Here is a 13,532-nt window from a genome sequence, read left to right as displayed (position 1 = left end):
GAATAAGTATGGATTTGCAAGAGAGGAGACAACAACATGAACAGAGACGAGAGGATATTCTTTCTAAGTCACATTATTGATCCTCTACTCAAGACCAACGATGGAGACAGGAGGGAGTACTCTCGGTAAAGAAATAATGTCCGGTCAAGATTCCCGCTCAAAAACAGATGGATCAATAACATTGAGGAAGCTAGAATGTTTCTGGCAAAACTGTCAGCAGCAAAATGGAAGTTTTTCATTTGGACAATAAACTCTAAATAACTGATTATAGTCTGCTTATATTTGAGAGTTTTTTTGAGGGGAGGGGGGAACTGTGGACTTGTACACCCTTCACTATTAACATACAGACAGACAACAAAAACATACCTTTTGAGATTTGTCCAGATAAGATATCAAATAGCTATCAGACAATACAAATCTTCTCAAGTCGAAATCTTGTTTCCACGTCACCGTACCCCATGCACACACACTCAACAATATCAGGGTTATTGATAACACAATTACCTGAAAGATTAATGACAGTTGTGTATCACATAATAATAAACATCACCCGTTGTGAATTGTTCGAACGGTGGAATCATTTGAAAAGTAATTACATCTGGTAGAAATGTTGTATTTATCGCGAAGCATTCATATATCACAATATCAAGAATACGAAGAATTCATTATCACATATATCAATTCCCCTTATATCCCCCACACACACTCCTTCCCCTCTATTTCCTCGCTCTCTTCTCATTTCTTTCGAGTAACTTGAATAAAAGTCAATTTAGACCAGCCTATATATTGCAAATCATATAGCTTTCTATTATATAGATCCTCCTGCATGAGATATTGATAATTGAGTAGTGCATAATAGTATATACGGTATATAACTGAAGTGTCTATTCTCAGGGTATACTTTTGTTATCTCGGTGGAAATATTTCGATGGTCTATATTGTTTCACAGTGAGATAAGCCTAGGCTATTTCGAAAACTGAATCACGCTTTCAAATGTAGATTGACTCGTTCGACTTCTCTAGTCGTGAATATTGCACTGCGAAATTTAAAAACTTCCTTTGTATAATTTGATCAAGGTAACTTCAAACCTGATTTCCGATTATATAACAAACTAAATTGAAAACCAAAACGCCTTGCCACAAATTTTAAGTTTCTATCACAAACAAAGATATCGATAATGACGTCACTCAAGAACTTAGGCAGGATAATAGGAAACCACGTGACCAAAACCAAACTAAAACTCAATATTTGAAATGACCGATTGAATTGGTAGTGCCCGATTATTTAAAGAGTTTGTAGGGTAAAGCTTAAATAAATAACCTATGCGTCTCCTCTTTGAGAGCATTAAGCAGTTAATGTAGACGACAAATTGCGATAAATGTTATATAATTTGTCGTAGAAGTAATGACCCAGCAAACACAAAACGGTTTGGACATCATCCGCAAAAGGTTAGAAAAGTTTGTCAGAAAACGTTAAAATGTCGGGTTATATAAATGGTATAAAACATTTTCATAACATTCTAAAACGTTTCTTTCTATAACTTACTGCAAATATTCTAACATAATGTTATTTAAGTGTTCACAAAATATTTGGCAGAAAAATGTTTGCAAAAATATTTTACAATAACATTTTGAAAACATTTTGATAATATTGTTTTAGTGTGTTTTCATACAAAATGTTTTATAACGTTTTCATGACCATTTTCATAACCCGACAATTAATGTGATTACATTGTTTTTACCAAAACCAAAACCCAAAATATAACCTGTTTAAAGCGTTTTTAAAACGTGTTGTGTTTGCTGGGGATATAACAGGATTAAATACCATAGCAATTGGCGAAAACAACTTTTGAAGTATTGCCCTGCACTATAAGTAGGCTGCACTCATCACCCGTCATGTTTGTGTATGTGTGCAATCATAGCGCTTTATAAATCTCAGGATAATGTGACATTCCATAGAATTACGAATCTTTCTTTATGCCTTTTCTTTAATAATCAAGACATTTATAAAGCGCTAGTGCAAGAAAGCCTCTTTATCCTGTTCCATCACTACTTCTACAGCGAATTCCTGACTTAAATTAGCAAATAATATGTTCTTTTTACACCGTTGTTGGAACAAATTTCAAGATCTCATCAAAATATTAACTGAACCGTAACATTTTAAAATGCCTCATAAGTAATGGGCTATTCCATTTAAAATCCACACTACCCCTGTGGAAGATTTTGTAAATATCTTCCAAAGGAGGAACAAGAATTTCTAATGGAATGACCACGTTAGACAGCTCTATTTAAATTGCATACACCCTCTGAGAAAGATTCAACCTGAATCTTCCACAGAGGGAGAATGAGTTTCAAATGGAGCAGCTAATGTGGTCATTCTTCAACTTCATACTCCCCTGTGGAACATATTTCCAAAATCTTCCACAGGGGGATGCCAAGACATCTTAGTTTTAAAACGTTTCCAGAAATTAAACAGATACATGTTAAAGTAGGTCAGTTCGGATCGACAGTCAATTACAAGGCACAAAGTCTTTTAGTTAGTCAAGTTTGTAGTTGACTCTTTTAAGAGTGAAAATGACTTTTATCTAAAGATCGAGATATGCTCCTTCATTTCTCATAAAAATGTGTCATCAAGGCTACTATTATAGTCTCGCCACATGCGTATGTCAAATATTGTTCAAAGGGAGTTTTAGATAGAATCTCATCTACTATAGAATTGGATTTCATAGTTTTATAGTGCAGGTAAGTATGAGGAGCTACCAATTATGATAAAAGTTTAGATATCTACAAATTGATTTGAAGATGTTATCGTAATTATCATCCCTTGCACCTGTCTGCAAAGCGTTTAATGGGCTATTCCATTTAAAATCCACACTACCCCTGTGAAAGATTTAGCTAAAATCTTCCACAGAGGGAGTATAGGTTTTGAATAGAATAAACAATTGGGTAACTGCCATTTGAAATTCTCACTCCAGTTGTGGAAGATATAGGTAAAGCCATAATACAGAGGGAGTATGGGTTTCAAAATGATTAACTCTGAACAATTCCATTTGAAAAACGTACTCCCCCTTTGCAAGATATTTTGAAAATCTTCCACGGGGTTAGTGTGGATTTTAAATGGAATAGCCCATAATAGCATGTGATCAAATAGAAAATTAAACCTTGTCCCAGAGTCCAACCAATCTTGTTAAGTACTTCAGACAGCCATGCCTCGCGGAATAGTTTAACATGATTTCCTTACACGATAATTTAGCTAGTATTGCAAGTGGTATTGCCTCCAGAAATATAGCAAATTAACCGTGAAACTGAATGTTTCTCAGATGTAAAACGATTTGTCTTGATCAACCGTGCTACGGATTTCTCTGCGTGAACTGGTTCATGGAATAATGTTATCTCTTAATGCCATAATGTGTGATTTGCTTTATAGCGACGCCCTCAATTTTTCACGAATTCCTTCTTTTTGCATTATTGTAATGCCCAATGGCGTACTAAAATACCACGTGAAAGACAGTCTGGAGTGCTTTAATTCGGGGCTTTCAATAAAAGTAAAATTTAAGCTTTTATAGCTTTTAAATATCCGGTTTTATTCAGAGTTTACTGATCAGTCGAGTGTTGGCTAACCACATCGCGTGCATGTGTATCATTGAATTATTGAAACAGTGACGTCTTGATGTATAAACTATGTGCATATCGCTATTCGTCTTACGTCTTTTTAGTACGTCCCAGCTGCGTGAAGCTCCGCCAATAATCATGATAATAATACGATCGGCGAGCTAATACACGCACTACATTGTATGAACTGGAATGAAACAGCCAATTTAGTCCTTTTCACCTCATTTGTTTGGCTCGAAATTAAAAGTGGACAATGTGATCAGTGAAACCTAATATTAATTAGATTGATTGTTTAATATAGCGTACAGATAGCCTTAAATTAATCAGGAATTTACAATGTTTGTCTGAAGCCAAGTTTAGGAATATAGGTTCTATTGGAAGAAGAATCGGAAGCAAGTGCAATAATATGGAAGAATACTCAAAATTCTAACTCAAATCTGTATGATATTTCAGGTAATACCACACTCAATCAGAAAATTCCAATTTTCCCAATTCATTGAAATAACCTTAGCAAAATGTGTAACATATTTGAGCAATTTCCTACTCCCACTTTTGTAAAGAATTTGATGATGGAATCACGGATTCACACAACTGTAACTGAAAGACAAATGACCCCTTGAATTTATTACAGCTGTAATCATGCCCCAAATTGACAAAACTATGTCACTATCGAGAGCACGGATTTGTTGGAGAAATATCAGAAAAGTATGTCAGGTAACAGTACCAATTTTGTTCTGTTCTCTGGTTTTTGTTGTTTGGATCTCATTTGATATTACCAATTCACCTTTTTCGTATCCCGAAAGCCTTTGCATATTTCACCGAGATCCAAATAGTGTGCATTGATGTGATGTAATATCGGTTAAATTTGCGAAAGCTTTTGGTAATTATACCGAAATAGTCTATTTTGCGCTCAAAGGCTTCATTATTTACATACCGCAGTAATTCCTATCATAATTGTGTGCTCCTCTTGCACATCAGTGACTTATTTGATATTCTATATTTTAAGAATAAAACAGATTTTTACAGGCTTTAGATACTAAAGTATGTGAATTTCATTTGCAAAAAATTCGATCATGGTATTGATATTATTTAACTTCAATATTAGCAAACAGAGAGTTAAACTGATTTAAATTAGACTTCTCGCGTATTTGCGTCTCATTACATTTAGCAAATTAAATCAACGTTTGGATAAGTATCTGCTTTCGGCGGTGTTTGTGATACATATTGAATAGCAATAAGATAGCATATTGATTTGACATTAGGAGTATAAGATTATCTTACAGGGAAGTTGATCCATATCAATTATCCATCTATTAAGGCTACGCTAAGTTTTTACACAATCTGTCCTCAAATTTGATGCACGTATAGCCTCGTTCAAAATTATTTTTTGAAAATAAATATCGTAGGAACAAAATTCACAATGCATCGTATAGGTAAAGGTCTAAGGATTCTTATTTTAGTAATCATGTAAGTCTGAGCTAAAGGGAAGCCTCTGTTACTAGTGTTTGAAGTTTCTACTACATTCAAGCACCATGTCTTGACTTGACTTGACTTGATGTCTGTTTTTAAATTAACTTCATTTTGGAAACAGTCCTGGAATATGAGCTTGAAGTAGTTTATGACATTACCCAATTCGTTGTGATCAAGGCGTATCTATTGACGATTACCATCCTATATACTTTGAAGCATCCTTTTGTATTTTATGATTATTATATTACAGAGGGCGCGGACGCTACCGACTTCCGGTACAAACGAGTGGTATAGAGCACGCGACACATGACGTACGAGACCGAGGAAACTACAAGGTTGACAGCTACACCACATTTCGCCATAATATATTCTAGAAACGCTTGCTGTTAGAATAAGAAAATTTTTAATTGTAATTATTGCACAGGTCACGGCGACCCTGTGACCTTTCCGGAAAAAGCCGAGTGGCAGGTTTTTCAAATAAATATTTTCTGTGTAAAAACTGTACCATCAGATAGGTAATGGAATATATGAATATTAACTGTACATCTATCACAACAATTTTGATAACAACTTGCGTCACAATTGATCTAGTATAGAAGGTAGATAATTTATTTCAATCTTATATACGCCATTTTTTTTGGAATTAAGTGAAAATTAATTCTGTAAAAACTGTATTTTTTTAATGTAATTTTCACATTAGACCCGACAAAAGATTACCGTTTTGTTGTTATGATAATCTAATCTTTTGATTTTGTAAATAAAATTATGGGTCTAATGTGGATTTAGGATGCAAACTGGAACAATCCAATGCCTTGTCAAAATCATTTGCTTCAAAATGGAGTTCGGATGCACTTCGTAATACAACTTCCGCCACTGCGGGAAACCACATGCACAGCAGAGCACATGGCCGATATCAAAATCGATTTTATGTATTGTGTATGTAGGCCTATTCATAGGACCCTCGTATTAATTGTCTCTATGCGCTTGAGAATTCAACAATATAAATAATGGTAGCTTTATTATAATACACATTAATGTTTTAAGCAGATAAAATTCCAAAATATGATGCAGTAATGAAGTTGCGATTTATTAATATTATATGTATAAATTTTCACGTTGACACTATCAAGTTCTTCGTGGTCGAGCGGTCTAAGGCTCTGGCGTATGGTATACGTGATACTAGCCAAAGCGGTGAGCCGTGAGTTCGAACCCCGCCTCTGCCAAACTTTAAAAGAATTAAAATTAAAATTTTACTTTTTAAAAATTTCATATTGGGGAAATGTGACTAGGAGAATTTATGTATGGCGTGGAGTGGTGTGGTTGACAGCTCATTCAAAATAGATAAATAGTTACAAATTGAAAAACAACATACTATACTTGTCGTGCCCCAATGGTTTTAAAATAACATAATTTTTCTCACCACATAACACGTTTAGAATTGTGTGTGAAGATTTCATGATTACGTGTTAATCCATTGATTTTAAATGCCGACCTCAAAAATGGCGATATCGCAACAGACCCCCTGGGTGCAAAGCCAATTTTGCATGGGCGTTACCCGCGCTCGGCGAATCGCAAAAGGTTTATTGTAAACTATTGCAGCATTAAGCAGAAATCAAAAAAAAAATTATACCAACCTTAACCGGAAGTCGAAGCAAAAATGGCGCGTAATTTTCTCTCACAAATTCATTCATGACACTCTTCTGTCCCCATTCAGACGGTTTATACGTCTCGCGGTACTTGTAACAGCAACAACAGGCGTCGCGGCGACTCTCATATCGCCGGCGATCGATAGTTAAACACGCCATAAAGAAGGTGGTACTGAAGAGGAAGAGACACATGACACCAATGGCGGCGTAGATACAGAATGATTTGAGTGATGGCAGGATTGTTGAAGCACCAATGAGGAAGGCACATAGATCGGTGATGGACGTAACGGCGATTGACACACCCTGAAATGAACACAATATAGATCATGTCAACACCAGCATAATGTATTGCGCCAAACAACAGTATGTTTCAAATTTTGAATGGGGTTACCCCTCTTTTTTAAATTTTAAATTTTTTAACTTCCCCCCTACTTAATCTCAGTCAAATAAGTTTGTGAGATGTTCGAAACTTACATTCTTATACACCTAATGAAATATATTTAGCTTAAGGCGATATAATACCCTGATTTTCATCAGTACCCATCTTCTTTTTTTTTTTGCAAATTTATGAAGTATATAAATATGTTCATCATCTCATGTCCTGAACTTATAAAATATCTCTACATACAAAGTGGTTTTAAACCATTTTAGAAAATCATTTATATATATTTTTTTGTTTACTGTATCCTGGTAACTGAGATGTGTGTTTCATAACAAACCATAATTTATTCTATTGAACATGTCCAAGTAGAATACATGAATAGAATACATTAAATCCTTTGTTATACTATCTATAGAAATGTACTCACTGATTATAACACTGAATAAATTAAATAGGCCTAATCTCTTCCACATAGACAATTTAATACTACAAATGGATGTATCTTCTATAATGTGTAGGTTAGGAAAAGAGATTAAAAAAGGCTATAAGGTCATCAAAGGTCAGGTTATAGGTCAATTGGTTCAGGTCAAATTCAGGCATCAATTTTGAATACATGTGATAGTCTGTGATATCATACATGTCATAATGAGGCATCAATTTTGATATTTTGTCTGTTACTGGATATATAATGGAAATGTGTGAGGTGGATATACTAAAATACCTTGGGATGTAAATGGTGAGTACAATTTAGATTGCCTAGTTGAGTTGGATTGGGCAAATAAATATAAAATAGTTACCAAAATCACAAAAATGAATTAAGCTTACGGAAAACTACCTAATATGGTGGTATAGGTGACAAAAAATACAATCTTTTTCTACATTGCTGTAGTGTGGTTGTGGTAACCTGTTACCTATGGCTTAATTAAGTTTCAGTGACATAGTGTTGCAAGTTCAAAATACAAAATATAGCTCGACATTGAAAATAGAAGCATTTTAACTGGTTCGTTTTTTGATAGTTGTGGAGCACCAAGTTCATGAAGTCATAAAATAAATCAGGGACCACTTATTCCCATTTTACATATCAACATTATTTCCCTAATGTGTTAGCAACACATATCCAAAAATTTAACGAAATCCGTTGATAGTAAGCTTTCCAAAATGAAGTGAATTTAAATCATCAGTGATGTTCCTCCTTTTGGCTTCTATCTTCAAAAGCATGTAAGCTACATTGATACCGATGCCACCAATAAAACGAGAAGATTTGCCCCTTCATTTTGCATACCACTTTGTCCAATTTTTTTTTTGTAATTTCTTCACAAAATGCAAAAAATGCAAAAATAATCAATGGGTGTAGTACCCCCTTAATTAACAATTAACATAATTGTACCAATATTTTTGTTAAAAAAATTTCTTCAAGATAATTCGCACCGCAAAACAACGAGTGGCAGTTATGAACCATACTATATTTTGGCCTTATTTACGTAAAAGTAAAAAAAAGGTAGGTACTAAAAGTATTCTTTGTTTGTCCTGCTCAGGGAACTCTTAACGATTTTGAAAATGAACTTTATTGTAAAAGGATCTTCCGGTGCTTTGAGGAATTTTATCACTTCTCTTAAAGACGCACATAGAACATAATGGTTCTTGAAAGGTTTATGAAATTTCAAGAAACCTTTCCCCCTGCAGGACAATTTTCGATCGTTTTGCTTAGAACGTTAATTACGTACAAGACTACAAGGTAGGAGGGCGTGCTACATTACAGTCGATGGATTAGACGAATAAAAGGTACTGTATTTAGTTTGGTGCTATAAAACTATTGGTGCCCCGATGGGCACCATCGATGGCCTTTTCTATCGTACCTTGGAGATGTAATAACTTGTATCGAGAATAATAATGAACATGTGCAATGTTTGTTTAAATAAAACTTTGCAAATATTTAGGGTATAGAAAAAGCCATCGGCTGCTATTGGGCACCAATAGGCTATAGGATCAAACTAAACGTATTGACTAATAGTGATCTGCTACCACGAAATGAGCGTAAAGTCGCAAGTTGGTAGTTTCTAAACATCCTGTCTGACTGAGATGATATCCTTTGTTTGCTCGCACCTGTACAAGTCGGTAGTATGTCCTTCGTGAATGGCCCATTGTGTCCCCATTCACAAAGACATACAGATATACTACTGGCTTGAACAGGTGCGTGAAACAAAGAACACCAACGCATTAGCCAGGGCGTCAATAATAAACTACCAACTCGCGACTTTACCCTCATTTCGTGGTAGCGGGTCACTATAATTATTATTTTTTAAACAATGTTTCCTAGCATCATCGACGTGACTAAACATGAAATTTCTAAAACCAGACATGTGAGAATGATTAAAGTCACCGAGAGAGATGAAAAGAAAGAAACGTGAAAGAGGAGAGAATTTTAGGAGAAAGAAACAAAGAAAAACATTGGGCTATTCCAGAAAATAAACGACCACCCCTATAGAGGGCAAATCTGTGTTTAGAAAGAAAAACCTGGAATTCCAGAGCACATTTTCAAAATTAGTGTGGAATTCCAACGGTTTCTGTTATGTTTTTTATTATAATTTTCAGACACCATGAGCAAAAAAGTATGGAATTCCAGACAAAATAAGCTGCAAAAAAAGTTTGGAATTCCAATGCCTTCCATAGGTGGGGTCGTTTATTTTCTGGAATAACCCATTACTGGTGACATGAACAAAGACAGCAAATACAAACCGCTTGTCTTAGCGTTAATCCAGCTTGTTCCCTGACTTGAAACTGTTTTTGTTCATGTGATAAATTATTCCATGAGGCAAGAATTACAAACATGTCATCGATTCCAATACCTAGAATTATGATTTGAAATATAAGAAGACAATAAAGGACCTGTCAATCAAGTAATGATAAGCGAAGCATAATCGCCCAGCAAACACAAAACATTTTTACAGAAAATGTTTAAATGCCGGTTTATATACAGGGTATATATACAGGGTATATAAATTATATGGTATAAAACCTTTTAATAACGTTCAAAAATATTTTTTTAAACTTGCTGCTAAACATTCTACTAAAATGTTACTCAAGTGGTGACAAACTATTTGCCAAAAATGTTTGCCAAAAATATTTTACAAATTTTGTTGTAGTGTTTTTTATACAAACGAACGCGCGTTTATAACACGTTTACAGCGTTTTTAAACGTTTTTGTGTTTGCTGGGCGTACATATCATATATCATGGTAGGAGTTCTAACAGATGTTTTGTACTTCTAATATCGTCGATATCAGTCGCTACAAACTTAAACAATTATACTTTCCCGCATGTTTATTTACATTCTTAAAATAATAACTCTCGTACGTACATTCTTGTTGTTCATGTTGTTGTTGTTGTGTAAAAAACAAGATATCGCAAGATATTGTTGTTGAAAAAGAATGATATTGCAAAAAGCAAGGCTATTGATACATTTATTTCTTTGTGGCTATATTGAATACTTTCTTGGAGCAGTTAGGTAGACTATGTTGTTCGAAATGTCTCTACATGCTACTTCGAAACATTAAAGGAGGTAAACTTTGTAGGCCACACAGCAAAAACTCGTAAAAATAACACCGGTTGGAGTCAATAGAGGACCGCACCCAGGGGTGTTATTTTTTTAACACTTTTGGGTGTTATTTTTACACTCTTGGTGTCATTTTTGACACCTGAAAGTTATAACAATAACACCAAAAGTATTAAAAAATAACACCCCTGGGTGCGGTTCTCTATTGACTCCAACCGGTGTAACTTTTAACACCCGAGGTTTTGTAGTGCCACGCACAAGATGAGAAGCCATAAAGGCAAGAAAATGGGGTTCATATTTACCCAACAGGAGAAATGGGAGCACCGAATGAAGATTATCAAAGGCAAGATCGAAGGCTGATGTTAAACCAATGGCAGTCAGGGTGGCGAACCCAACAGTTAGAATGCACGAAATGGCAATATAGACCTGAAAGAATAACACATAATCTAGTAGTTATACTGAGATTATCCACTTCACTCTTGTGATCGTTAGCTACGGCACCAATATCAAACTCAACATACATCACTACATGGTCCTTTGAAGCAGACATACAATGTATGACCTTGAAGAGACTTGTCGGGCTGTTTTGAAACAATAGTTTGATTCAAGTCTTTGGTTTAGTTTAGTTTCGTTTGGTTTTTGTATGTTGTAATTCCATTGGCCAAAGTATGGCGTACAGAAAAGGAGGGCAGTCTTCAAGTTGGGTAAAACCCGCAAAATACAAAATACTTTATCCACTTCGTGCAGCGCCATCTATTGAAGAGGCTAATTTACGTATAATCAACCCTATTTTGTCTCTTGTTCAAAATTACAAAAATATTTGGACACGTCCGTAAATCATGTCAACAGTCATCATTGATATCGATTTACTAATCCTGTCTGGAATTTGTAATATACCCACTCCAATCGATAGTCTGATGAATAAAAGTTTAATGAATAAACAAATAAATAAGGATTGTGGCGTAGTCTACAAAGTAATCCAGTCTTTGCTGATTGGTTCAAGCGGTGATTATCGTGTTGAACAAGCGGAATGTCATAGAAGCGGGCTGTCGAACAAGCAGAATGTCGAACATGTGGATGAATGGGCTATTCCACTTGAAATCCACACTACCCCTGCGGAAGATTTGGAAATATTTGGGGGAGTATGTGATTGGTCGGGGTTAATCATTTTGAAACTCATACTCCCTCTGTATTATGGTTTTAGCTTTATAGCTCTTTATCTTCCACAACTGGAGTGAGTATTTAAAATGGAAGCTACCCAATTGTCTATTCTATTTGAAACTCATACTCCCTCCGAGGAAGACTTTAGGTACATCTCCCACAGGGATAGTGTGGATTTTCGATGGAATAGCCCAATCTGGGTATTACACCTACCTTATGCTCAATCATTGAGAAATTACTTGCAGTGAACATAACATAAACAACAAGTATGATGTATGCGCCGGATAAGAAACCCATATCGCCACGTATTGCTGTAGACGCCTCAGTAGTGTAACTGTATTTATATAAATAAAATGTTGTAAGAAAAGGTCAACATTTATTGTTTTACCTGTAATTACAAATCTACTAGTTTGCACTTATTAGAATGTGTTGTTGTCTAAGAAGTATGTCAATAATCGATAAGAATCAATGTGCAACTTCTTATTTTGTGTTACAGTGTTACCATGGGGAACGAGTCATCTGAGGGATCACAAACCAAAACATTTTGACATTTGACACACGTACAGTCCTCGTTTTCACCTTGGACCGTTTTGCTCATAACTGGTAAGTGGTAAGTCGCAGATAGGTCAAACTATACATTTTCTAAATCCTTATATACGGCAGACTTAAACCAAATTATATGCTCTATAGCAAGGCCACACGTGTCCAAAAGTGTTTCAAAACGTTATTAAAATGGAATCAGTTTGAAGTGTACTATTTGTCTACATAATAGTTTTGTATGTTTGCATAAACTTTGTGTAAATACCGAATTATACATTACTGTACCGTATAATGTATTCTGTATTCATTGATACACTAAAACACTTTAATAATGTAAGCTTTTGTAGTATAAAACACTAGACTTCATCAATGCTGCTAGATATTCTGCAAACAGGGCTCCTTTACATATACATTAAGATATTATATATGCCCAACATGCCCAAAAGACAGTAAATATTTACTTAAGAATAATATATCCATTTCAAATGTTTTGCCTTGCGTTATAGGATTAAATTCGTAAGTCGCAAATATTTACTTAACATTCTCAAATTTCCGTTAGCTTCCGTTTATGGAGATACATGTATAGAATAAGTCATGATATCAAAATGTCCTTGTCTTATGAAATTTAGTTGATATATATAAATTTGTATTAAAGTCATAGGTCCGTACGCAGACTACGCACAAAACAAGTTAGAACAACTTTAGCCCTCTTTTAACTATGGAGGTTAGCCTTAGGGAGGGATCCCTTGAATCATTATTTTATTTTTCCTCTTTATTCCTCGCAAAGTCCAAAAATTAATGTAATTTAATCTAATACTAAGCTACATGTATTTACCTCTATAACAGGATCTACAATAATAGAATCGTAAATCGCGAAATATATATATTTTTTATTTCCGACATTTACTTTGGTTGTTGTGCAAAGATGAGAGTATACGCGATCCCTGGAATACTACATTATTAAGATAAAAATATATGTGATGTGATCAAGCAAAATCAGTCGGAAGTCGGAAATATTGATTTTCAGATATAGCCAAACAAAGGAAATAATTTCTTTTGTTTTGGAAACACTTTAACTGTTCATATCTTTGGAACTAAATGTTCAATTTTAATGGAGTTTTCTGCCAAATGTAGCTTTACAAATGATTGATGCAATCATATAGAAATCAT

General features: G+C 34.7%; 1 protein-coding gene across 1 annotated transcript in view; it reads right to left on the bottom strand.

Annotated features, from left to right (window-relative positions):
- Positions 1–13,532, bottom strand: part of LOC140140539 (patched domain-containing protein 3-like) — a 260,394-nt gene that overhangs the window by 3,948 nt on the left and 242,914 nt on the right. The window contains exons 7-11 of the mRNA XM_072162300.1: positions 12,036–12,156; positions 10,964–11,087; positions 9,846–9,955; positions 6,716–7,030; positions 367–504 (exon numbers count right to left, since the gene is read on the bottom strand). Of these exons, the coding sequence (XP_072018401.1) occupies positions 367–504; positions 6,716–7,030; positions 9,846–9,955; positions 10,964–11,087; positions 12,036–12,156 (808 nt within the window). The remainder of the gene's footprint in view (positions 1–366; positions 505–6,715; positions 7,031–9,845; positions 9,956–10,963; positions 11,088–12,035; positions 12,157–13,532) is intronic.

The sequence above is a fragment of the Amphiura filiformis genome, chromosome 2 (assembly GCF_039555335.1).
Source record: "Amphiura filiformis chromosome 2, Afil_fr2py, whole genome shotgun sequence".
NCBI lineage: Eukaryota > Metazoa > Echinodermata > Ophiuroidea > Amphilepidida > Amphiuridae > Amphiura > Amphiura filiformis.
Note: the sequence above shows the minus strand (reverse complement) of the source record. Positions and strands in the feature narration are given on the sequence as shown.